The 25,480-nt window shown below is 40.1% G+C and overlaps 1 protein-coding gene across 1 annotated transcript in view; it reads left to right on the top strand.

Annotated features, from left to right (window-relative positions):
* Dcdc1 (doublecortin domain containing 1) overlaps nucleotides 1-25,480 on the top strand; it is a 361,410-nt gene that overhangs the window by 332,536 nt on the left and 3,394 nt on the right. Inside the window, 6 exon segments of the mRNA XM_029468240.1 lie at nucleotides 542-745; nucleotides 3,093-3,294; nucleotides 7,670-7,801; nucleotides 8,514-8,615; nucleotides 14,539-14,675; nucleotides 15,893-16,069. Coding sequence (XP_029324100.1) covers nucleotides 542-745; nucleotides 3,093-3,294; nucleotides 7,670-7,801; nucleotides 8,514-8,615; nucleotides 14,539-14,675; nucleotides 15,893-16,069 — 954 coding nt within the window.

A 25,480-nucleotide genomic window follows, 5' to 3' on the forward strand; every position in this document is an offset into this window, starting at 1 on the left:
TCTTGTCTCTAGCTGCATATGTATCGAAAGATGNCCTAGTCGGCCATCACTGGAAAGAGAGGCCCATTGGACTTGCAAACTTTATATGCCCCAATATAGGGGAATGCCAGGGCCAAAAGAATGGGATTGGGAGGGTAGGGAAGTGGGGGGCGGTATGGGGGACTTTTGGGATAGCATTGGAAATGTAATTGAGGAAAATATGTAATAAAAAAAAAAGAATCTACAGTACATGAAGACAGAGCTACCAAGTGTAGGTGCCACCCACATACACATCCATACAGACTTTAAATGAGGAGTAGAAACATGACAAAATAACAAAGAGGAAATAACACGATTTATGTCAACATTCATTCTCTTTTTGTTTTTGTTTTTGTTTTTTTGAGACAGGGTTTCTCTGTAAAGCCCTGGCTGTCCTGGAACTCACTTTGTAGACCAGGCTGGCCTTGAACTCAGAAATCTGCCTGCCTCTGCCTCCCGAGTGCTGAGATTAAAGGCGTGTGCCACCATGCCCAGCTAACATTCACTCTTTTAAACAAACCAGGCTGATTTATCTTCTTCCGAAGCTGAAGACACTTTAAGATATTATGAAAAGCGTCTGTCATCTTTACGGATGAAGACATGCGCATGCACTCCATCTCACGGTGGTGCGGTAGCTTCGTACCAGAAGGTGGTGAAAATAACCGCATACAAAAATGGGGATGGATATCGGAATGGGAAGTTAATTGTGGCTGGAACATTCCATGGGGTAAGTGGCTATCACTACAACCCCATGTCTGATCTTAGGGATAATGGTGGTGGCAAGTCCTGATTAGAATCACCCCAAAAGTGAGCAATAGACATCCTTGTCTACATCCACAAATTTAAGCTGGTAGGATCAAGATTCCCATTTTCCTGTAGGCGTTCCTCCTCGTTGTTGTTTCTCTGAATACCAGGTTAGAAAGAGTGAGAATCCAATGAGCTGATTTTCAACTGGCCCCAGAGTAAAGATTTTGTAAAGGAAGAGGGAAAAGAGACCGACCAGAAAGTCTTCATCCTTGTGATGCAAAGAATGGCTTTTTCCTCCTTGCTTTCTGTGCACTTCAATCTGCATGAATGGTCTGAAAAAAAAAAGCTACGTTATTTAGCATTAGAAGCATCTGAACAAGTGTTTGCTGACAAGGTGTTTTACTTCACTGTTTTTGTTTGTTTGTTTCACTTCACTTTTAAGTTGGGGCATCTCAAGTTGCCAAAGACTGTGCTTTTCTTGGAGGCTGAATAGTCATAAAAGAGAGGAGAGTCCCAAAGTAATAATTCTGTCTCAGCAACCCACCCAACACTTTTAGTAATGTATTTTATAGGTAAGATTAAGTACAATATAGCATTTCCCTGCCAACTCCCCACACCTTCCTCTTCAATCATCACTGGGGTTGAAAACAATTGGCTTTTATTTTATCGAATATTTTGTTTATTTACATTTCAAATGTTAACCCCTTTCCCCATTCTTTCTCCCCTGAAACTCCCTATCCCATCCTCCTTCCTCTTGCTTCTATGAGGGTGTACCCCCACCCACTCTTGCTTTCCTGCTCTCGCCTTCCCCTGCTCTGGGGCAAACAGCCTTCATGGGATCAAGGGCCTCTCCTCCCATTGATGCCTGACAAGGTCATCCTCTGCTACACATGTGGCTAGAGTCATGGGTTCCTTCATGTGTACTCCTTGTTGGTGGTTTTCACGCTGGGAGCTCTGGTTGGTTGATATTGTTGTTCTTCCTATGGGGTTGCAAACCTGTTCAGCTCCTTCAATCCTTTCTCTACGTCCTCCATTGGGGACCACATGATCACTTCAATGATTGGCTCTAACTGAGCATCTGCCTCTGTATTTGTCAGGCTCTGGCAGAACCTAGATACTGTTCAGATAAGAACATGAATTTGCTTCTCATGCTACATCTGGTAGCTCATAACCGTCTGTATATAACTCTAGCTCCCCAGGATCTGACACCCCCTCTGTCCTCCTGGGGTATCTGCACTTAGGTGCACACAGAGATGCACAATTACAAATATAATTAAACACGAAAATAAATCTTTTCAAAACAAAAACTCTTGCTCAATGGAAAAGTCAAAGCACAGAAGTCAACACCAAGATTTACCTAAGGCTGCAAAGTTTCTTTCTTGCTCTCTCTCTCTCTCTCTCTCTCTCTCTCTCTCTCTCTCTCTCTCTCTCTCTCTTTCTCTCCTCCCTGTCTCCCTCCCTCCCTTTTTACCTTGTTTGGTTTTATAGTGTGTGTGTGTGTGTGTGTGTGTGTGTGTGTGTATGCATGCATGTTAAAGGACAATCTTAGGGAAATGATTCCCTTTTTCCACTACAAGGGTTCCAGAGATTAAATTTAACTCATTGGGTTTGTAGCAGGCAATTGAACCTCTGAAGCATCTTGTTGGCCCACAAGGCTGACTTTATGATTTGTTTTCCCATCTGCACAATGTCTTAATGGGTGATAATTTGTGGCAGGTTTGGGTTAGAAAATTAACTATTTGCTTATTTAAAACTATTCACCAATTTGCAGCATTAAAATTTCATATCTTATCATACGACAAAATGAAAGTAAATTTCTAAGTTACAGACTTTAAATGAGATATTTTGGTAGGGAATACATCAGCAGCTGGGCTGCAGCTTCAGAGTCAAGGGTGTTCAAAGCCAGCTTTGACTCATGTTAAATTAGAGCAACAAGACATAGAAGGTTACCTGTAATAAAAAATCAACATCAGTAGTTATTCAGTGTGTGTTTTCTCAAAATAAAGGATTTTCTCAGATTTCTACAATTGCAAATACCATGTTATGATTTCAACTGTCATCATTATTTCCTGTTAGTGTTTTAATATATTATTTAGTTTTATCTTTATGTGTTCTACCTGCATGTAAGTGCAGTTCATGCATGCCTGGTGCCCTCAGAGGTCACAAGAAGGCACTGGATGCCCTGGAAACAGAGTTATCCACAGTTGTAAAGAATCTGTGGGTTCTGGGAACAGAACCTGGGTTCTCTCAACAGCAGCGAGTGCCTGTAAGTGCTGAGCTACTGCTCTAGCTCCTCCGATCAGTTCTTTACCACTTGTGATGTGTAGCTTCTTGCAGAGTGCACAGAACGACTTCAACTCACCAGAGCAGCTTCCAAAATCTACACCAGAGATGGAACTACCATCCTCACCTTGGATGGCTTGGTTCTGTGGGCTATAGGTGAACAACTTATCCAGACAGACCCTACGGGGCAAAAGAAAAGCACAGAGTCTGTTGGGACAGAAGACATAGCTGTTCAAACTACAGAAGGTTGGTTAACACCTACAGACATTAGTTGATTTTATCTATGCTTCACTATGTAAAGGTTAAATATGATTTGTTTAGTCACCACAGCAAGAATTTCAAAATTATAGCCAGCCACTTTGGTAAATGGTTCAAAGAGTATCAATGAGATTTTCATGGTGTCCTTGCCTTTTTGAATAAGTAAAATGAAAGAATGTATATTCCAGCTTTAGAACTGAAATAATAAATCAATTCATAAAACTAATAGTTTAACTACTTTGTAAAGCACTAACACCTTTTCTTCTAAAACTCAGAACCCAAACCAACTGGGGGCACTGAAGAAATTATTGCTAGGTCAGCGAGGATCTCTTTCTACTGCTGAAGGGAGGGTCTCCCTGGCTGTAATTTTCCGACCCTCTGCTTTCCCTCCCCGACTTTGCTGCTCCCACTGCTTCTGTGAAATCCCAGAAGCTCAAGCGAATGCTCCTTCCATACTGCTCCTAGAACATCTTATCATAACTGTCTGCCCACACCTCTCTATGTCCCACACTATCTACAGTTTAAGGGAGGGGGCTGCACCATGTACAACGCTTTGTTAAACACAAGCCAGTGTTGCCAGTTGTGATGCAGCAGTGTGCTCTCAGTGTGGGATTTCCTACTCCTGTCCTGAATGCCAGCTTTGGTTTGTTTCTTAATTCAGGTTTCCATTGCTGTGAACAGCCACCTTGACCAAGACAACTCTTATAAAGAACGTTTAATTGGGGCTGGCTTACTGGTTCTGAGGTTCAGTCCATTATCATCATGGTGGGAGCATGGCAGGCATGGAACCAGAGGAGCTGAAAGTTCTACATCTTGGTCCAAAGGCAAACAGGAGAAGACTGCCTCCCATGAGGCTAGGAGAAGGGTCTCAAGTCCACCCCCAAAAGGTCACACTTCCTCCAACAAGGCCACACCTCCTAATAGTGCTACACCCTGGACCAAGCGTATACAAACTACAGCAGTTTGCAAATCAGAAGGTCGCAGATTTGCCAGTTGCAGCTGAATGACACTGGCCAAGTTCTGGAATCCATCGTTACCTCAGTTCTTTCGTTTGTAACTGGGTGTGCTAATAATCACTCTCCTTACAGAATTCCTTGCTTCATGAGAAGCCAGTGAATATATAGTGTTGATACAAAAAAAAAACATAGAAAATTTTATATTAAAGGGAGTAAGAGATAGTTGGATATGAAGCCATTTTGAGTAACCAGAGCTAGGGAACACAAATCGTACCCCAAACTCCATGTTCCAAGACAGAAGCAGTTTTATAGTTTCACAAAGCAAAGAAAGTCATAAATCAATGCAAATTTAAAATACATTGATGGTTACATGAGAACATGAGATAATAAAATGGAGGGAGCCCCCCACACACACTTTCTTGAGACAGGTTTTCTCTGTGTAGCCCTGGCTGTCCTAGAACTCACTCTGTAGTTCAGGCTGGCCCTGAACCCAGAAATCTGCCTGCCTCTGCCTCCCGAATGCTGGGATTAAAGGCATGCTTCACCAATGCCTAGCAAGGGAGCTCTTTTTTAAGCTAGCCCAGAATACTATCTGATACCATTCTTAGGCCTTGGATGGATGGAAGCTAGTGATCTGGTCTGTTAAATTAATAGGCTTTAAAATGCTTTTACCTATTGGTCTCAGGATGTTAGTTCAGATACAGTGTTGTGTGAGGAATGGCTTTTCTGGGGTATTAGAACTAGCCCAAGATAAGGTAATTGGCCACTAGACTTGCAACATTTTCTTCATGGTACCGAAATTCTAGTTGGTCCACTTCTGCAGACACAGTTTCTTCTTAAGTTTTAATTCACTATGGGATGTATCTGCTTACAGTTTTTGTTCCCTTTCTTTTTATTCTATTATAATAAAAAACTACAATGTGAGATACATTTTGTTCTATCAAAGATAGATGACCTGCTAATCATCCATAAATCTCTGTCATTTTATGACATCTTACTATGTGTCTGTTCGCCTACTTCCTGGACATCATACTGTGCTGAGACTTGAGCATCATACCCTTCCTTTTTGCACCAGCTATGAATTTCCCAGGCTGTGAGGTCTAGCTCTCACCAATGGGGCAAGACACAGTCATCACCTACATTAGAATAAAATCTTCAGTCTACTTCCCACCTGAGTGTTGCTCACACAGCTCTGATTAGCTTCAACCCTTTTGCTGTACCTACGAATTTACCTGTGTTGTTTCTTTCTACAATTCTAGAATTTCCTTTCCTAATAGACATAGCAATTCCAAATTTAAGATATGTTTTTCACAGAGAATGGAGAGTTCAAATCAAGCATTCATAGCTTTGGTTGACTGGTAAGATCAAAATCTGTATCTTCCAGAGGGACAACATGTTGGGTTGTCACATAGAATAGGCAAGAGAGCCAAAGAGCTTTGTGAAGTCTCCTTTATGAGGATTTTAATCTCAATCTCAAGAAAAGGAGCTCTCATAAAAACAAAAACCAAAAACGATCTTTCAAAAATTCCTACCTCAGTGCTGGGGAAACCGCTCAGTGCATAAAATGCTCTGTGCAAGCATTAAAAACTTGAGTTCAGATCCCCAGCGCCCATGTATGACTAGGCAGGGTAGCACACATCTGTAACTCTAGGGCTGGGAGACGAAGATGGGTAAATTGTGGGGTCTCACTGGCCAACCTGCAAAACTGAAAGTCTTATCATCAAGTTCATTGTAATACCACCTCAAAATTAAGATGGATAATGGCAGAAGATGCCATTCCCAAACTAACCCTGGGCAGCAATATGTACCTACACAGGTAATCATACCTAGGCATCTGCGTATATCATATAAATAAGTCAATGAAAGAATCCACCTCCTAATAACATCATGTTAACTGTTAATTCTCTCTACTTTAAGAATTTAAGAGTGGGCACATTCAAAACACAAATGTATAAATATGCACATATACACATGTTCATAGACATATACATTTAATATAATTTACACTTACTTGGTCCTTATGAGCATGAACCAATGCTTGACCAGTGCCTTTCACTCATGACTCTTGTTTAGCATAATTGTATATATTATAGTATTTGATCATCTCCGTGAGTTTTAAGAAACACTGATTTGAATCTTGAATGCCTGGATGATTTCAATGCACACAGCTCTGCCTCACATTCATCTTTAAATGATCTTCATCTCAAACATGCTTCTTTCAAATTCTACTTTCAAATATTCCTTTTGGAAGGACAGAATATTGCCTCTCATCACAACTATCCGAAGAGTGTCTTTTTGATGGCATCCCTCCTTCTCCCATATTTCAGAACATATCATTGAGCAAGGCAGGACCATTCATGGACTGTTCTTGTATGGAGTTGAATGTTAGTGTTATGCCATTAATTTCTACTGAAGACCTTTAAATAAATGGATGCTGAAATTCAGAAAGAACACAGATGCTAAAATCACCTAGCTCTTCCTCGGCCTAATTATGTCACTAAGCCTCACATGTTTTAGTCACTTTTAAAAGAGTTGTTTCTGAAGAAACCACCTTCAGTAAATAGACATGGCCTCCAGTTGAGGGATGGGGACAGCCACACATCTCAAAATTTTTGACCCAGAATTGTTCCTGTTTAAAGAAAATGCAGGAACAAAAATAGAGTGGATACTGAAGGAAAGGCCATACAGAGACCACCCCAACTTGGGATCTATCCCATGAGCAGGCACCAAAAACCAGCTCTATTGCTGATGTCAGGCCTGGCATGGCTGTCCTCTGAGAGGCTCAACCAGCAACTGACTGAGACAGATGCAGATACTTACAGTCATTGGACTAAGATCAAGAATCCCTATGGGAGAGTTAGGGGAAGGACTGAGGAAGCTGAAGAAGATTGCAGCCCCATAGGAAGAACAACACTATCAACTAGCTGGACCCCTCAGAGCTGTCAGAGGCTAAGCCACCATCCAAAGAGCATACATGGGCTGGTCTGTTCTCCCACTACATATGTAGCAGAAGACTTCCTTGTCTGGCCTCAATTGGAGGGGATATATTTGGTTCTGTGCAAACTTGAAGCACCAGAGAAGGGGGATGCTAGCGGGGTAAGGTGGGAGTGGGTGAGTGGGTGGGGGACACCCTCTTAGAGGCAAAGGGGGATGAGATAGGTTGCTCATGGAGGGGGACTGAGAAGGGAGACAACATTTATAATGTATATAAATAAAATAATTAAAAGAAAGAGTTATTTCATTTTAAAATATTTGCTTGGATATTCAATTCTATGGTTGTCTACGAAGTTTCTGAGTAAATGTATGTGTTGGCTCCAGTTTGGGTAATAATAATGAAAAACACTAATTCAAAAAGCATATTCATTCATTATTAATTGAGAAGAGTAAATGTGTCCCTTGTTTTCCAGAAAGCTCAAGAATGAAAGCAAAGAGCAGACTGGATTGTGTGGAGGGCATAGATAAGTCCCTGCTTGCTCATGTTCTCAGACGCCCTGTTGCTGTTTGGGTGTCTTGTGGTGAGCCATTTCTGCCTCTAAATGGTAAGGTGTTTGGTTTATCTTTCATATAGACAGTAGGTAGATAAGGGGAGAAATACATTTTATGTCATGAGAAAATGAATTGAGGGTGTATGTCAGCATAATAATATCATATTTATGCAGAGAGGCAATCGGTCAATTAATACATGAGCAAAAATAGCTGTTTGCATGTATTTGCACTGTTGCTTGTTTTTCTCCTACTTGAATGGAGCATTCTGCATGGAGAACTGTCTAGTTTAGTTGATAAAGAGATGCTTGGTGTATAAGGCAGAGAATAATGGTATCCATTAGAAAATAACAAATGAGTTTAATTCACACTGAGGACGACCTGTCTGCACATTTTCATTTTTAAGAATTGCACCCTTTAGGCAGTAGGTAGATGTTTTTTAAAAAAATGAATGGTCCCCAGCCAGGCTTTCATCACAGCCAAACAGTTGGTGGAAGCAGGAAATGAAATATGGCTATTGCATATGGTAAATCTATACAATAAAGTAGTTTTGATCTCATTTCTGGACCGCCTCTTTCCATACAGAAATGCCCTAAGCTCGCTCATCTTTCAAATGAAGTTTCTTTTAACAGCCCTCACCTCCTTTAATTACATCTTTCTAATTCAATCTGTCTTTGAGAGCAGAGAGTTCTTTGTAAGTTACTGGTGCCTATGATGAATTACTTTTGATAACAGAGCACTACGCAAAACATTAATTTTTTATTGTAGCTCCATGGAAATCAGAAAAATTAAAGAAACAAGGCTGTCTGAAGAGGGACAAAATTTTGGCTGATTTGGACACCATGAAACACAAGATGCGACAGTTGAAAGGTCAGTATGGAAGATATTTGTCATCTTGCTTAATTCCAAATGTAGCAACAGCTACCAACAAGTATTTTCTACTGCTTGATACCAAAATAGGTACCCAGTACATGCTGTGTAAACATTATACTATGTAAGTTTGAACAAGGTATAAAATCTCTTAGCATAGCCATTTAGTACTAATTTTGTATCTGTAAATTTTATATTAAAAGGAACATACACATACACTAAAAAAATTTGAATGTCATCTTCCTTGCTTTTGAAATACTCCTTTAACTGACACAGTAGAGACATTAGTAATAAATAAAACAGTACCTGCAAATTTAAACAGTCTTTTTGTTATTCTTTGGCATTTTATTGATGAGGAATAAAGATTATTTATAGGACACTTTTCATTTCAGCAATTAAGACAAAGCAGTACTAAAGTCTTCAAGGTCAAGGTCAGCGAGCCGAAAACTCATTTTAATACAACATAAGATACATTTTTCATAGTGGAAGCAAACAGTAGGCATTGTGTGTCCTCTTGCGCCGTTCTCACAGAATCTTAGGTTCCTGACTTTATGCTATTCCAAGCATTTGAGACACAGTTGATTGTTTAGAGAAAAATCACTGGCCTGTGGACTTGAGTCGAGAAAAAGGAATGCATTTAGATCTTTGTAATCAGTATGTAGGAATTTTGACTTTTGATGGTGTCTTTCAGACACCATCTTGTGTCTGAAGTCTACGAACCTTGCTTCAGCCACAGCATACCTGGTTCTCAATGTAAAAGGCAACTCTAGTTGTGGAACAGTCGATACCTGCTCCTTGTCTATTCTGTATCCAATGTCATCTCAAAAACTGACTCCAGCTTTGAGAGAAAGCATTGAAGACTACTCCAAATGTCTGCTCCCCGTTGGCACTTGAGTGTGCCAGGGACAAGTCCAAACTAGAGCTGTCATGTCAATCTAATGCCAATCCATCCTTGTCTCCTCTATCTGTGGAGACAAAGTCTATCTCCACCATCCACCCAGGCATTCTCTCACAGGAACCTACAAGTAATTCTTGTTATCACACCCCTTTCCTTCCCCCAAGCAAGTCTTTAGAAAGTCCTATTACCTTTTTCATTGATCTCCAATGGATTCGAACTTCTTTAAGTCTGTGCTGCCTAGTGTTTGTCAACTTGACAAAAAGTAGAGTAGCCTGGGAAGAAGGAACCTTAATGGAGGATTGTTTCCATCAGATTGTCCTATGGGTACATCTTGGGGCACTTCCTTGATTAGTGACTGATATGAGATGGCCTGGCCCACTTTGGGCTGTGTCACTTCTGGGCAGATGTTCCTGAATTTTATAACACAGCAAGCTGAGCAAGCCAGGGGAAGCAAGCCAGCAAAGTAGTCACTGCTTCAGCCTTCAGTCCTTAAGTTCCTTGGTTTTCCTCTATGATAAGATTATAACCTATAAGCCATAGAACTCCTCTCCTTTCCAAACTGCTTCTGGTTGGAGTTTTATCTAGTTAGCATCAGAGAATCTAACTAGAATAGTCTCCATTGTCTTTATTCAAATTCAAACACATCATCCATTGACTGGGATAGTAGAACAGATTCTAACTGGTCTACCTGCTTCAAGTCTCACCAGCATCCATTTGATGGTCACCAGCTTTTGTTTATCTTCTCCCCACCCCCAGAAAAGTGGGTCTTTTTACTCACTTGCAGTTGTGGAACTAATAACAATACTGAACACCAACTCACCAGTGAAGATAGCTTTCATTCCTAACCAAAAATATGAGAAATGGAAGATAAATCTCAAATAAAATCTTAGCTCTTAAGAGCTGGCAAGTGACAGATATAGAGAAAAATAAATAAAGGGGGAGGTAGCACTGGATAGGGAGAGGAGCTACTAATGGGAAATAGCTACATATTTTTTGGGAATGAGCAGACACTTGCTGGAACTCAGGCCCCACTTCTCTTTTCACCTCCTATGATTTCTTCAGGTTGCCACCATGGCAGCTATCAACTGTACTGGCACAAGAAGGGTGTCTTGTAGCATGGAGATGGGATTATAAAAAAGTCAGAGGCTGCCTGCAGGGGACACTCTGGCATCCAGCAATTTCAATAAGCCTGGATTACAGCTTATGATCCTCACAAACAACTAAGATTGTGGTGGGTCAACAGTCAACCCACCATCTCAGTACTGAGGTAATGTGAGCAAGGGTGAGACTCTGGAATTGAGTCAATCCTCTAAAAGTACAAAGGTGTTAGTTACCATAGCACAGATGTAGGATCTGCTGAGGTTGCCTAGCATCCTTAGTAATAAACTGCTGCTTCTCAATGCAGACTTTCATGCTTGCCCTCTCTGGAAGGTCTTCTGTCTCCTTGCTTGATATCTCTTTTTGGATTTTCTTTTAGAACCCTAGGCTTATCATGTGCTTTAAAAAGTCTGGGCTCTTGAGAAAATTTACTTCCTTCTCCTTTCAGGCTTTCTCCCTCTTACCCTCTTGGATCTTCTTTGTTGTTATTATCAGTTGTTCTTCATAAGGGGTTTCCCTCCCCTACGAGCTCTACTCCTGGTGCAAAGCAGTTTATTACATCTTGAACTCCCTCCCCCATAGCCCTCAAGACATTATTTTAATTACTTGTTCATGGGACTGTCCCCTTTAGGTGAGAAATGTTACACCCTTCTAATCTGTTCCTGACTAGTTGTAGAATGATTGAAAAGGAAAAAAAAATGAATAGAATTTCAATCCATTTACTTCAGGGAATTCGCCAAGCTTCATTTCTTTATTGACTTAAATTAGTAGAAAGCAACATATGGAAAACAGCATCTGGCAGAGTTGCTTCTGCTGAATCCTGGTTTTATATTATGTCTTTAACTTTTACTATAATTTGCAAAAAGACATCTAAATGTAACTTGGTACCACTCACAGAACCAACACTGAAGTAGTCTATATTTGGTTGGTGAATATCCATTGTGGAGTTATGCAGAGATGTATTTTTCTCTTCAGATTCAATGCTAATTCTTATCTCCACCTAAAAATTTGTGTGTGTGTGTGTGTGTGTGTGTGTGTGTGTGTGTGTGTGTGCTGCCTTTACACATAAGTTAACACATAATTACCTGTCTTATTCTGATGAAAGCCCTATACTAGTTGGTATTATCAGAATAAATCATAGCCAAGTTTTAGCTCAGGTAACTGCAATTCATATTTATTAGGGTTCTCTCCCCCTGCTGCCAATTTCACAATACGCACACGCACATGTGTACATACAGACAGAAAGAAAGACAGAGACAGAGAGGATAGCCTTTAAATCATGATCCCCTTGCCTCCTAAGTTCTGAGATGATAGGCATGGACCTCTGCTTTATGCTGTACATCTTCAGGGTTCCCTGAAACAGGAAGAATGCAAGATGAGAACAGTTGCCGAGCTGACTGTTCCCTGTTATTACAATCATTGGTCATTGCAGAATGTACTATGTAAAAGGCATTTCATTAGGCTGATTGTACTTCATTCGTAAGCATGATCAGTGCTATTAGCAATAGTAATTAATATGTGACCATTTCGAGTTTATGTAGCTAATATCAAATAGTTATTACATGGTTAACCCACAATAAATAATAAATATTGATAATCTAAGAACACAGTGTATTTCCTGACTTGACTTTTAAAAACTAATTAAACTCAAATCAGACCAAAGTATCACCCTTGCTACACGTGACCCAGGTAGGTAGATGTGCTAATCAGAATCTGTCCCCAGACACAGATATTGCAAAAGATGGGTGTCCCAGTAAAGGATGGAGTGAGAAGAAGTGATATGAAGGGCAATACGAAGCAACAGGAAAGCACTCCTGCCCTCCAGCTAGCTGGAGAGGAAACTGGAACAGGAATCCTCAGCTTGTTTTGCCCAACTTCCAGTAGGAGAAGCTGTCTGCCATCAGCAGGCTGCACTCACTTGAAATGGAATACTGGGAGCAGGGAAGAGGCATGTCTCCAATAGCAAACCCATGGCTACCCCCCAATTCCGTGTAAAATAAAGCAGAATATATGAAAACTAAAATGAGAAAATAAAGTATTTTATACACATCCCCTTCACTTGGTTTCAGTTTGTTATCCTCATGTATGTGAGTTGCGATATATCATGATAGCCTTTCCTCTGGTTGAAAGCTTTTGTGCCTTTTCCCAAACATTGCCTGCTGCATTTGCTTGCTTAGGACCTCAAGAAGCAAGGTGACAGAAATAAATGTCAAACAATCTATTTCCCTGGTGCCAGGTTTCAGCTTCTGGCCCTCAGCTGTGCAAATGATATGCTGTGGCTGAACTCTTTTATCTGGATAAAATTTGAATGTGTAAGGAGCATTCTAAATATGATATTTGCTGGGGTAATATATGTTTCACAAATTAATATTGTCTGCACAGAGTGAATAAAATTGGACAAAAACTGTTTTTTTTTATGGATTTGTGTTGAGCAACACTCCAGTGGTTCACAGCACTTTACCTAGAGATGCTTCTGCTGTCCATCACTGACTGACTGATCCAGTCATGATTTTCTGCATCCATAGATGACACATGAGATGCTAGTGGGCACGGTGTGGTGTGCTCCAGCTTACCAAACACTGCATTGCAGAAACTTATTTTTATTGCTGGATCTTCTCATATGTTTTAGCTGTGTTCATCACCTCCATTAATCCTGAATTATTTTTAGAGTTTTGTCTGTAGGCATCATCAAGAATCTTCAGATAAACAGGGTCTTCAAACAAAGTTGGGCCTGCAGTTCATTTCATAGCTCTCGTTTATCCGCCTGAGTGTGGCCTCCTCAAAGCCTCTTGTTGCATCTCAGGCCAGAACTTCCTGCCAGTTTCCCCTGTCTCAGTTTGTTTCTTAAATGTTAACCCCCTAGCCTTGAGTATATGCAGTAAGCATGCCAACATTGGGCTGTCCTCAATACTTTGTTATTTAATTTTTGAAACTTTGAGACAGAGGCTTGCTAAAATTGCTCTAGCTAGCCTTTCGTTCACTCAGACAGGCTTCAAACTAGCCATCCCTCTGCCTCATCTTCCATGGAAGCTTTGATTCCTGTTATTTATCTGCTGTTCTTCACAGTTACAGTTTATAGTTATAATTGTTTTCTTGCCATTTATTTTCGCTCTTAAGTTTAAAGCATAGGCTCGCTGAAACGCACAGCCCAAAAATCCACAACACAAAACGGGACTTGTGTGCTTCAGACGTTTAGAGAACAGTAAGAGATACAGTGCTGAATGGACCTTCAGCTCAGCAAGAGAAAACAGTATCATATAAACACGACTCTGAGAATGTTTTAGAAGGATTCAAAGTCGTCTACTTGAAGAAATAGAAACGTTTGAGTCACCACACTTAATAAATTATGCCCGCAGTTCCTCAGAATACAGTGTTCCAATAAATAGTTTCTCTCTTACTCCAGCATTTTAAACAGCAAAAGGGCTCAGCAGAGGCCTCCGAAGCGAACTGTGCTCATGGGGTATTATTAGATAGAAAAAGGGGGCTCTCATCTCTTCTGCTAATATTATTTTAGAAATACTTAATCCCCAGGCTGTGAAGCTAATTGTGTGGGAAGGCTTGTTATTAGTGCAAAGAACAAAACATATGTTCCGAGACTGGGAGATATGATGGGAACTGAGTAAGGTCATGAATTCTATTTGACTAAATTACTGCTGAAGCAAACCACAGATGCCGTGCGAGAGCCAGGTGGAAGTCAGCACGCTGTCCTCCCCTTCCATCTGTAGTGTGCTGGCCATTTAAAGACCCGTGCTTCCATATTGTTAAATAGTATCACCTTTAGGCAGCTTGGCTTCTAGGATATTTTTAGTATTTTTGCCTGTGTTCCTGATCATGGTTAGAAAAATTAATGCATAGAAAGTCAACCCAATTCCTTTGAAACTTGAAAGCCTAGCCTCAGAGACAACATCTCTTGGGACTCCTTTCCAGGGCGGCGAGTAACAGCATGTCAGCCAGCCACGATGGTTCCAACCCAAAGCCCTCTGCAGCCAGTGGTGGTTGAAGGAGGCTGGACTGAGCAGACTCAAGAGGAAATGAAGCTCATGGAACTGATAAGAGAGACAGAGGTACGTTTCTTGGGACCCCAGACATTAAAGACCCTACCTCTTTTAGCAGCATTTAAAAGTATCGTGTTGACTTTTTAAAAATCATGCTATTAATATGCTCTCGGCAACTGAGCAGTTATGACCACCATAAGCATATGCCAAGCACTGAATTGGCATTTGGAGAGTAGGAATCCTGGAGACAGCCAGCTCACATGAACGTCTGTTTTGTTTGAATGGAGACCAGAAATTATGACCTTAGCAAAGACGAGAAAAAGACCCAGTGGATATGTACAAAGGTAATTACAGTAAGTGTAGTCAAGTTGAACCTTATGGCTTCATCAGTCATGATTCCTAAGGGTACGACCCAGTATGTAAAAAGAGCAAGGAGCACAAAACTGATTACAATGGAGACATTCAAAAGAAAGAAGACGAAAAAGTGGTTTCGGCCAATTGGTTAATCAGTCATGATTGCCAGGCATAAAAAATTGATGAGAGAAAGGTCAGCTGTTGAGACAGGACTAGGGATAGAGACTGGGGAAAGCCTCTATGCTTTGTGAACTATTTTTAAAATCGAGCTATATATTACTGTTTTAACAGGGCTTCTTAAATTCGTGATGCATGTTCAATGCAAATTTTAAATGTGTATCTAAATCAAGGTGACTGGGATGAAGAACTTAGCATTGCTAGAGACTTGATACCTAGCCAAGCTAAGAAGGATAAATCCCAAGTCAGGGAGTGAGTGACCAAGCATTGAGCTAGGATATGCTTGAGCTAGCATTAGGAGCTGCCAGACGAGGACTTGGCAAAGCAAAAGGGTGGCAGCTGAATTTCAGAAACTTGTGAGCTAGGACTTGATACACACAGTCCCCTAGGCATCACTTAGCTAACGGGAATGAAGCTCTGTTTCTAAATCAAAGGCTCACTTGTTAGTTGCAAAGACATCTCCTCTAGGAAGAACACTGCACACGTGTCCGGAAACAATTTTCTCAACATTGCAAATGAGTTAAGTACTTTGTCAATGTTAATCTATCTGTGTTATTACCCCAATAGCTGTTGACACCTTTAGTGCTTCACAGAAGCAAGGAGAATTCACCCAAGTGTATGTCAGGAGAGGCCTGGGCTTACTAGAGTTGTTTCAGTATAAATCGTGATCATGCGGCATTTCTGGTTTCTATCATGTTCCGTGTGTATACCCGATCGTTCTCCACAAGCAGCATTCTATGGACTCTCCTCAACAGGCACGCCTTTCTGAAGACCAAGAGCTGCAGTCCAGACGCTCTCTGATCGGAGCTCTATGTAAAGCAGAGAGGCAGCACAGCCTGTACGAGGCTCCCCGAGTGAAACGCGTGTGGGCTTACCAGAATGGAGGCAGACACGCCGATGGCACTTATGTCCAGGCTGGTGCTCTGTCAGAGGTAAATCTAATGTGAATATCAAGTAGGGCCAGAATCCGACATCAGCTTTGACATCTCTAGATTGGTAGATCAGACAAGTTAATGAACTTTTCTGAACCTCATTTTCTCATTTGTCCGGTGGGAATCATACTTTCCACACAAGGCTGATCAAATTATTAAACCAGCCTCCATGTGTGAACATGAAAAGTCTAAAGCTATCTGATGCGTGTGCGAATTTGAATATTACAAATGGCCAGCAGAGAACAATGCCAATTGCATGGACTCCACACCAAGACTATAATTTAAATCACTTAATGAAGGTGCGCTATCTCAAGCTATCTCAAGCTGCTAACCCCAGCACCTGAGAGGTGGAGGCAGGAGGACGAAAAGCTGAGGATTATCTTTAGCTACAATATTGAATTTAAGGCCAGATGGGGCTGAGTCGGACCCAGTTTATTTTTAACAGCTATAGTAATAATTTAAAATGGTTTTTCTCATTCACTTTGAATCTAACTCACAAAAGAGTTATTTCTACCCCGTGTTGTGAATTATTCAGTAGATATGTTCTTTATGGGAAAAGAAATGTAGTTCTTAGAGAAAGCCTGTCATATTCTTATAACTTAACATCCTGGACTAACAGAATTTCCACTTCCCAAAGATAAATCAAGTGTTGGCTTAGAGGGAGGCAAGCAGTTGTTCGTGAAACTGTAATCTGAGGGGTATAAATGTAAAGTTTGACATTATCTTTAAATGTCTTAATATCATTATCTTTAAAGTTTGCCTTCATCTTTAAGTGGAAACTTGAGGCAAGTGGGCTCACCCTTCTGTTCTAAGGTTGTTTCTGCTGCAATGGTTCTGCTGATAGTGCCTCGCATATTTTATTTTGTGAAGTGTTTGCATAGACTTTCTTGGGAGGAGAGAGATTCCCAAAACTAATGTAACGAGAGAGATTCTCAAAACCATAAAGCAGGGATGGGAGGCAAGAGGACATAACAGACAGGTCTAAGGTTGCTCATGATGCTGATGAAGGCTCTGGAAAAGTAGAAGCGTCTCAGCTGAGCCCGGCTCTAAGGCTGCTCCAGCCTCTAAAGGGAGAGAGCTTATTTTTGAGGATAGAACCAGGGCTGCAGCAACATCTCAGGAGTTGAAGGCTGCACTTGAGAACCAAGGTGAAAATGTAGAACATTCAAAGTGAGCAATAGAAGGAAAATGCTTTGCACACCTGGAGGCAAACAGGAAACTGGGTACTGTCAAAAGATAGGTTCCTAGGAGAGACACCAAAGTGTGGCTAAATGTTCCTCTCCAAAATGGTCTCTTCAGAAGCCAGACTCAGTGCCGTTGATGCTGCTGAGAGAGCACTTAGCCTTGGCAATCATGCAGTGAAAAAAAAAGCAGTGATAGAATGGATCTTGATGATAGGAGGAAAGGAGCCTATCTGGCACAGTGTAACAAAACTTACAGGGAACTTTCCAGAGAATACACACAGAAGCTGGCTTTTTGATCCACAGGGTTCACACTGTAGAGCAAAAAAGGCACTCCATATCTAGAGTTTAATAGCCTTATACCTTTCCTGTACGTGGAAGCCATATTGCTGGAAGCCGTGAAGTCTCACTCTAATTTCTATCAGTGGGTAGACTTTTATATGCTTTTGAAGCCCGATGTAATTGATAGATTAACATCTATGGTAGACAATACCTGATGACAAATCTTATTAAATTATGATGTCAGGATGATAAAGACTCCTTACACTCAAAGGCAAATTGTTTAATGTAGATTGTTACATTACCAAACAAAACATCCCATTATGTAAAACCAAGTATATGCACTTTAATGACATTCATAGCAATATTGACTATATTTGACAAGTTTTTAAATTATTCACAGGGTTTTTTTGTTCTTGCTATCTTTAATTTTTTTAGTTAGCATAAAAAGTATTGGGTTGGATCCTCCAGGGAGATTTTATACATTTCTGTGCCATGCTTTGTTTTCAGTTGCTCCCCCACCACCACTATCCTTTCCCACACCAGGTCCCCTCTCTTGCTCACTCCCCAGCCATTGCCCTCCTACCCTAGTCCCACTGGTATCCTTTCCTTCCAAAAGTCCTCTATTTTGTTTTCCTTTCACATGTAATCCTTAGCCTTATCTGTCATGTATGTCCCTTAAATTCTATTCCATTCCTCTCCTAACCTACTTTCTAGTTCCATGACCTACAAACATAGATACACACATATATGTATGAACAGATATACTTTAAAAATTATGTTCCGTGTAAAAGGACAAACATACAATATTTGCCTCCCTGGGTCTCACTTAATAGACTTGCTAAATGTGATTTCCAGTTGCATTCAATATTCTGCATGGGTCATAATTTCATTTTTCTTTATGATTGCGCAATATTCCATTGTGTATGTTGTATACCACACTTGCTCTATCCATTCATCTACTGATGGGTGGACATCCAGGCTGCTTCCATTCCCTGCCTATTGTGAACATGGTTAAGTTAGTACCTCGGTGGCATGCTCAGTGTCTTTCAGCTGGCTACCTATGCTGGTAGAGCTGGGTCATTTAGTTTAAATTTTCAGTTTTGTTAAGAGCCTCTGTATTGATTCTCACAGTGGCTACACAAGTTTATATTCCCATCAGCCAAGTGTAAGGTTACTGCCCCACCCCCATCTTTGCCAACATTTGCTGTTAATTTGTTTTCTTCATGACAGTCATTCTGATTTCCCTGGCAGCTAAGGATATAATATATATTTCAGAATATTTCCTGTGGTCACTTGCATTTCTTCTTTTGATAACGGCCTATGCAGCTCATTAACCCACCTTTTGATTGAATTATTAGGCCTCAATACTGAGATGGGTGCAGGCATAGGACCTGTCGTTGTATTTCATGATCTATTAAGGCCTAGCCTGAGAATAGTTCCTGTTCCTAGGCCCACAAGGTAGCCAGTTCTTATCCACACACACTGTTTCAAAATAGCGCAAAGCCATTGTCCTCTGAGTCATATGGTGTGATAAAATCAGATTGCTCTCCACTGTTGACTATATCCCTCAACTAGATTTAAAGCTCATGAAGACTTCAGGCTTGTCCTGGGGGTGAAATTGCCTGTGTCATCCAGGTTACCTTTTGGAAACAGTTTCTGAGTCCTCTTCTTGGCCAAGAAGTGGTGCCATGACAGCTGTGCTCAGCTTGCTCATGTGAGTAATGGTGCATGCTGCTTGGTCTTCCCTGGGACCGTTTCCTACTTCTATGGATTTCAGGATAGGCTCACCTCTGCTCTCTTTTAAAAAATAAAGTCTATTTTTTATTCTTAATCTCTCTTTGCCAGCCCTCACAGAAGTAGCCTCTAATCTGTCAACTTACTAGGCTGTTTACTCAAGTAGAAAAGAGTATGAAAATACATCCAGGCTTTAAATGGGTACAGAGAAATTCATGCTCCCATATTGATGGAAATTGAACTTTTAAGAGAACAATTACTTGGTTGTGAACCATAGAAGCAAGTGCACTCTGAATGTCACCATGACAACACAACAGACAGACCTTTGGGAGAAAGGATTTGTGTTAGCTCATAGTTTCAGTCATAGCTGGGAGTCCACTTCAGAGTTCGTGACAACAGGAACATGTTCTGTTACTTCTCATATTTTGGTAGACAAGTAAGCAGAGAAAAAAAGCGGGGATGGCCGTGCCCTCCAAAGGCCCACCTGTAGTGTCCTACCGGCAAGCACTGCCCTGCCGACGAGGCCCCAGCTCTTAATACTTCTCCGAACTGCTGTCACCAGGATAAGGACTAGGTATTAAAGCCCATGAGACTGAGGGGTGACATTTCACACTCAAACCATAATGTATCCCAAGGACATCTTTTATGAACTTATGCAAAGTTTGTTTGGTAGAGATATTAATCACAGAAGTAGTTTCAATAGAGAGAAAGTAGAGATAATTTTTAAAGTTATCAATCGGAAATTGGTTAAATGAATTATAGCCCATAGGATGGAATATCATAACTCAATTAAAATCAGCTTTAAGAGAGAATAAAAACAACAAATATGGTTGAGATACACTAAGTAAAATAAACATAATCTAAAACATGTGGAGTTAGATTCTAAACACACATACATGGGTAAATTGAAACAGCATTGGAGGACTTAACCACTCTAAGCATTCACTTTGTATTGGGTCATAACATGGGGTAGTTTTATTTTTCTTCCTTGTGTGTTTGTGTATTCTGTGTATTTTTTTATGATGAATAAAGATTGCTCTTATAGGATACAGAAGCCAATCATCTTCTCAGAGAAGGACTCATACATTTGATGAAGGTCAAGTTAGTAGAAGTTCAGTAGGGCAATCAAGGGAGGGTTTGCCCACCTGAGATGAGGGAAAAGTGTACAAAGGAATCAATTGAACCCTCCAGCAGTTCTTGAGAAAGGGCTATGCATCAACAACTTCAGCAGGGACAGTATTAGGCTCCATGCAAAAGCATGAGTATTTGAGTTAATGCAGTATGTTAAATAGATGGTGCTTACATCAACAGATAGGGAGAGATATGACTGTCTTGAGACCATGTTCAAAAGTGATGGACATTAGTCCGCTTGGGACATGTTGTGGTTTTCCCCATCAGGCTTGGTGTTTGAACACCTGGCCCCAAGCTCGTGGCACTGTTTGAGAAGGCTGCAGAACCTTCAGCAAGTGGAGCCTTCCTGAAGGAATAGATTACTGGGGGTGCCTCTTGAAACTTTATAGATGGCTGGATGTCCTATTCATGGCTGCATTTCTGGGTGTGATTACAGCATGACCACAGCCCCTACTCCTGCCACCATGATTCTCCTCTGAGTATTGAGGGCCAACTTCCAGCTGTTTCTTCTCAAGGCCTTTCCTTTGTGTGTAGGGAAAAGGAACTCTGTTGCTTCTTCTTATTAGGAACCAGCCCTGTTAGACTGAGCCACTTCCTCATATCCACGTGGAAACTTGCGCATCTCTTTAGAGTCTCCATCTTCACATATGATTGCATTAGAAATTAACACTTTAACCTGAGCATTTGGGGGAGATGAAAAATTGTCTGTAATATTTCCCAGACTAAAATGATCAGACCATAGTTGTTCTCTGAAAAAATAGAAAGGGCTTTGGGGAAACTGGGGTAGACCATGACACCTTAGTTTGAACAAGGATTATTAGAGAAATTTGGCCCACCCTCTTCCTTTTCTATGCTATATGTTGTTTTTAAATTAGGAGGCTGCAGGGAGTCTTAGTGGTCTGTTAGAAACCTGTCCTCACAGGCTATCTAGCTGTAAGGAACACCTCTGAAAAACAGACTGTGTAGGGAAGGAGGCAGCAGGAAGGAAGAAGCAGGAAGCTCAGATGTCTTGCAGGGGCTAGCTAATAACACATTGCAAGGGACATTGGGAGTATCCACGGCTGGACCTTTACTGCAAGAATGGGGAACGGGCACATTACAACGTGCTTCACTCTACTGCCTTCAGTGTCATGAAACCCCAGATGGCATTCGAGTCTCAGGCAACACAGGCTCTCTCTCACTACCACGGCTATTGTGGATGATTTAACCACACACTCTTTGAACATTGCTAGAGCAACACTCATCTTCAGCTGGAGTTGGTTTATCAGTCATCAAAGCACCAGGCAGCTCTCTCTCCAGGGCCAGTGGCTCTCTTCAGGACCAGCATCCTTTTCTGATTTATGTTTGCCCAGGACCTTCTTCCCTAGGCTGAGACATTTGTCTTCTCCTATCTCTGTGATATGTCTGGTGTCACAGCATCTTAAAATCTCTATGTTTGTTTTCAGCTAAAGAATGGCTATGAATGCTTTGAGAATAAGAGATGGGTCTTTTCTCTTTAGATCAGCAAATGCCTTGTGCCCACTGGTACACACAGTGGGTCCAGATGTCACAGTGCCCACCTTGAGGAAACCTTGTCTATGAAAGCTATATTTAAAAGCCAGAGCATAGATGGAAGCTGGCTATTTATAGAACACTGGTTCTTTACTGTGGTTTTTTTTTTTTTTCACAAAATGATCAATAATGATTTATACTAGTCAATGTGATTAAAAAGCACATGAACAGACTTAAATCCTCATGAAACACTGAGACTTAAGAATGTCTCCAAACTTATAACCTGACTAGATAGTTTTGAATGGAGTTGTTGTGAAAACACTTTATTTTCTAGTTTATTTTTAAAGGATGTTTGTAAGCTCATTGACTTTGCCTCAGTGAAAACCAAGTGCAGTGGGCATATATTTGACTTTTGTTTTGCCTTTGTGATGCTTTTATCAAGTTTCATTCATTTTCCCAATTCTAACTAAGATATATGATATCTGTAGGGGACTGTCATTTAAATGGTAAGGTATTTTTCTTTTTACTTTTTTTGTTACAGCTTTTCAAATTGTACATAAGTTTCTCCCACTTATATGTATACACACTTACATGTATTTGCCAGACCGTTTCCATCCCAGGTAGGTACTCAGCTCTTTTACATTTCATTTGCCTTGAAATAGAAAACAGTGGCTATTAAACGTAAATTATATCCTACTCCTTACCCCAAGTTCAAATGCTGAAGCTCTACAGTCCAATGTGACTATACTCAAAGATGGGACTCTTAGAGGGCAACTAAAAATGCATTAAACTATGAGGAGAGAAACCTGAATAGACAGGATTAGTGGCCTTACAAGAAAAGGGAAAGAACATGCTAAGAAATGGCTCAGTTGATAAAATGCCTGCAACACAAGCATACAGACCTCTGAGCCCTGTGCCAGCAAAAGAGCGACAGGCAGATTCTTGGGTTTGCTAGTCAGCAAGAGTAACTGAATCAGAGAGCTCAAGGTAAAAGTAGAGTCTTAAAAAGCAAGATGGGAAAAGACAGATTGCATCCAAGGTTGACCTCTGACCTCCACACATGAGCATTTATGTGTACTAACACGCGCACATGCACACACACATTACAAAGAGAAAAGAGGGAAGATGCTATTTCTCTCTTACTCCCCGCTCTCTCCCATATAGTGACACAGCAAGAAGGTAGCCATTTGTAAGCCAAGAACAGACACCCTTAGGAATTGATTTAGTAGGACGCTGCATTATCCCGAATAGCAGAAATGGACTACTATTTAAGCCACCTAACCTCTGGTATTGTTTTTGCACCCTTAAAAGATACACACACAAACATCACACACATTGTACATATTCATTCATACCTCCTTTCCCTACACACATACACATACAAACACACACCTACATCTCACACATGCATACATGCATGTACATACACACACACCATATGCATCTATTATAGCTTTATTTCTATAATAATCACCATACATTTATTGATTAATTTAATAACTTTTATTTTGTTTCCTAATTTTAAAAAATAGTGTCATTAAGTGAGTGATCAAACTAAGAGCATCAACAAGAAAATGGAGATGCTGTCACTCACAGTAACATTATCCTAGTTCAGTATAAATATGACTGTCCATGGATTCTAAAGAGTTGTCTATGCTTGATCAGTGTGATCATGGTAAGTCCTATGCCTGACTTACCAGTTCTGAAAGTTGCTTTGCTCATCTAAGAAATTATTGTGACTTTTCCTCATATAACTTAATTCTTAAAAATAGCACAATATTTCTGGTCACATCATACTAATCTATCCAACAGAGACTGTTTTTTTACTGAATTTTCTATTGATTGCCAATTGGGTTGTTTTAAGTTTTTACTGTTGTGAAGAAAAATAATATATAAATTCATATTTATTTTCTGGTTTTGCTTGCTACCTTTAGTTCATAAAAACATGTTTGATCCTTTGGACACATTGCCAGAGTGTGCTGTATGGGTACTGCTAGTACAGCTCCATTACCTCTGCCAGCCAAGGGGAGCTCTGCTGCTCAGGGCAAAGACATAGACACACACGGGTTTGACTGAGAAGAAATGTTAGAAGCTCCTGCTAGCTTATTTGTCTTCAGAGACTTGTACAGGGAACCTTGACAAGCTTTTTATTTTCATTCAGGGCATTCTATTCTGAAGAACCATATAACACCATGACTTCTCTAGGATTTCTACGAAATTCTGCATTGTTTTGCTACTGGATACATTTTGCATGTGGAGAGATATCTTTTTCTATTGTTTCCCGAGACTATCAGATCTGTTGTGACATGTATCCAACTGTCTACTTGTCTATAATTTTTTAAACATATAAGAAGTAAACAAGAATATGTTTATTTGTTGATTTTAAGATTTTAATGTTTTAGGAAATCTTTTATCATATGAAGGTAATATCAAGATTCAATGATTATTCTTGTTAATGTTTTATGGTTGTATTTTTTTTCTTTTAACAACTATGAGAATTTTTTCTGGTAAAAAATATAAGTAGAAATATTTTCTTCTTTGTTAGCTTAGAAGAATTTTCTCAACTTTGTTTACTGACTAGTCTTGGTCCCCCTGGAATGCCATATAGAGTTCATGCTGCTGTGATGTAAGCTGCAGTACCAGATGATTCGAAATTGAGCACCACTTTATGATGTAGTTTGCTTCCTAGGAGAGGAAGTTACTCACCATTTCATCTTGTTATCATTATTGAATTGTAAAGAAGTTATGGAATTACTTTTCATCTCCATAAAATCACAGGTGTTTTGACCTCAGTTGTATAAGACTAATAATTAATTTCATGAAAGTTGACAAATTTTGTGATATTCATTATTCTCAGGCAGATGTATGGCAGTCATATGTGCATTGAAACAGATTTTTGGTCCATCAGTACAATAATATAGTTTTCATATAAGGAACTCATATTTTTAAAATAATTATTTCTGTTTGGCTTTGACTTCTCCCATTGTATTTTCTGAATGTCTAATGTTAGTAATCAGAAAAACTATTCATGCTATAAACTTTGCTTATTTACCTATTCATTTGACTGCTCTTATTTTTTATTATGTGTTTTTAATTATTTGATTGACTAAAGCTTCCTGTAAATAAAATCTTATGGTGGTCACACAATGATTTTTCATATCAGCTGAGAAAAGCTATTTCTTCCATTCTGGTACCTGCTGTACAGACCTTCTCAATTACCAAGTAAGTTTTATGCTAATGTTTCTCTCATTCCATGATTCTATGCCTAGTAAGTATTTTAATTGATAAAATTTAAAATTACCTACAAGAGCCTCTTTCAGTTTCTTTCAGTTTCACAGGTTTTTCTGGTTGTGACACAAAGGACAAGTGCCTGGATTACTTCACTATTTGTATTTTTAGCTCTTTGGTCATTAAGTAAAAATTTAAAGCTATTTTGTCATGTCTAGATCCCTAATCCAGAGTTTATTATATTTAGAAATGTGTTAAATGTCAAGATGCCTTCATCTGTGGAAAAATTAGGCCTACATGGACATCTTCACCAAAGACCACTGAAGCCCCTCATGTTAAACACTTCAGCAAACATTCACTGTGT

The sequence above is a fragment of the Mus caroli genome, chromosome 2 (assembly GCF_900094665.2).
Source record: "Mus caroli chromosome 2, CAROLI_EIJ_v1.1, whole genome shotgun sequence".
NCBI classification, from domain to species: Eukaryota; Metazoa; Chordata; class Mammalia; order Rodentia; family Muridae; genus Mus; species Mus caroli.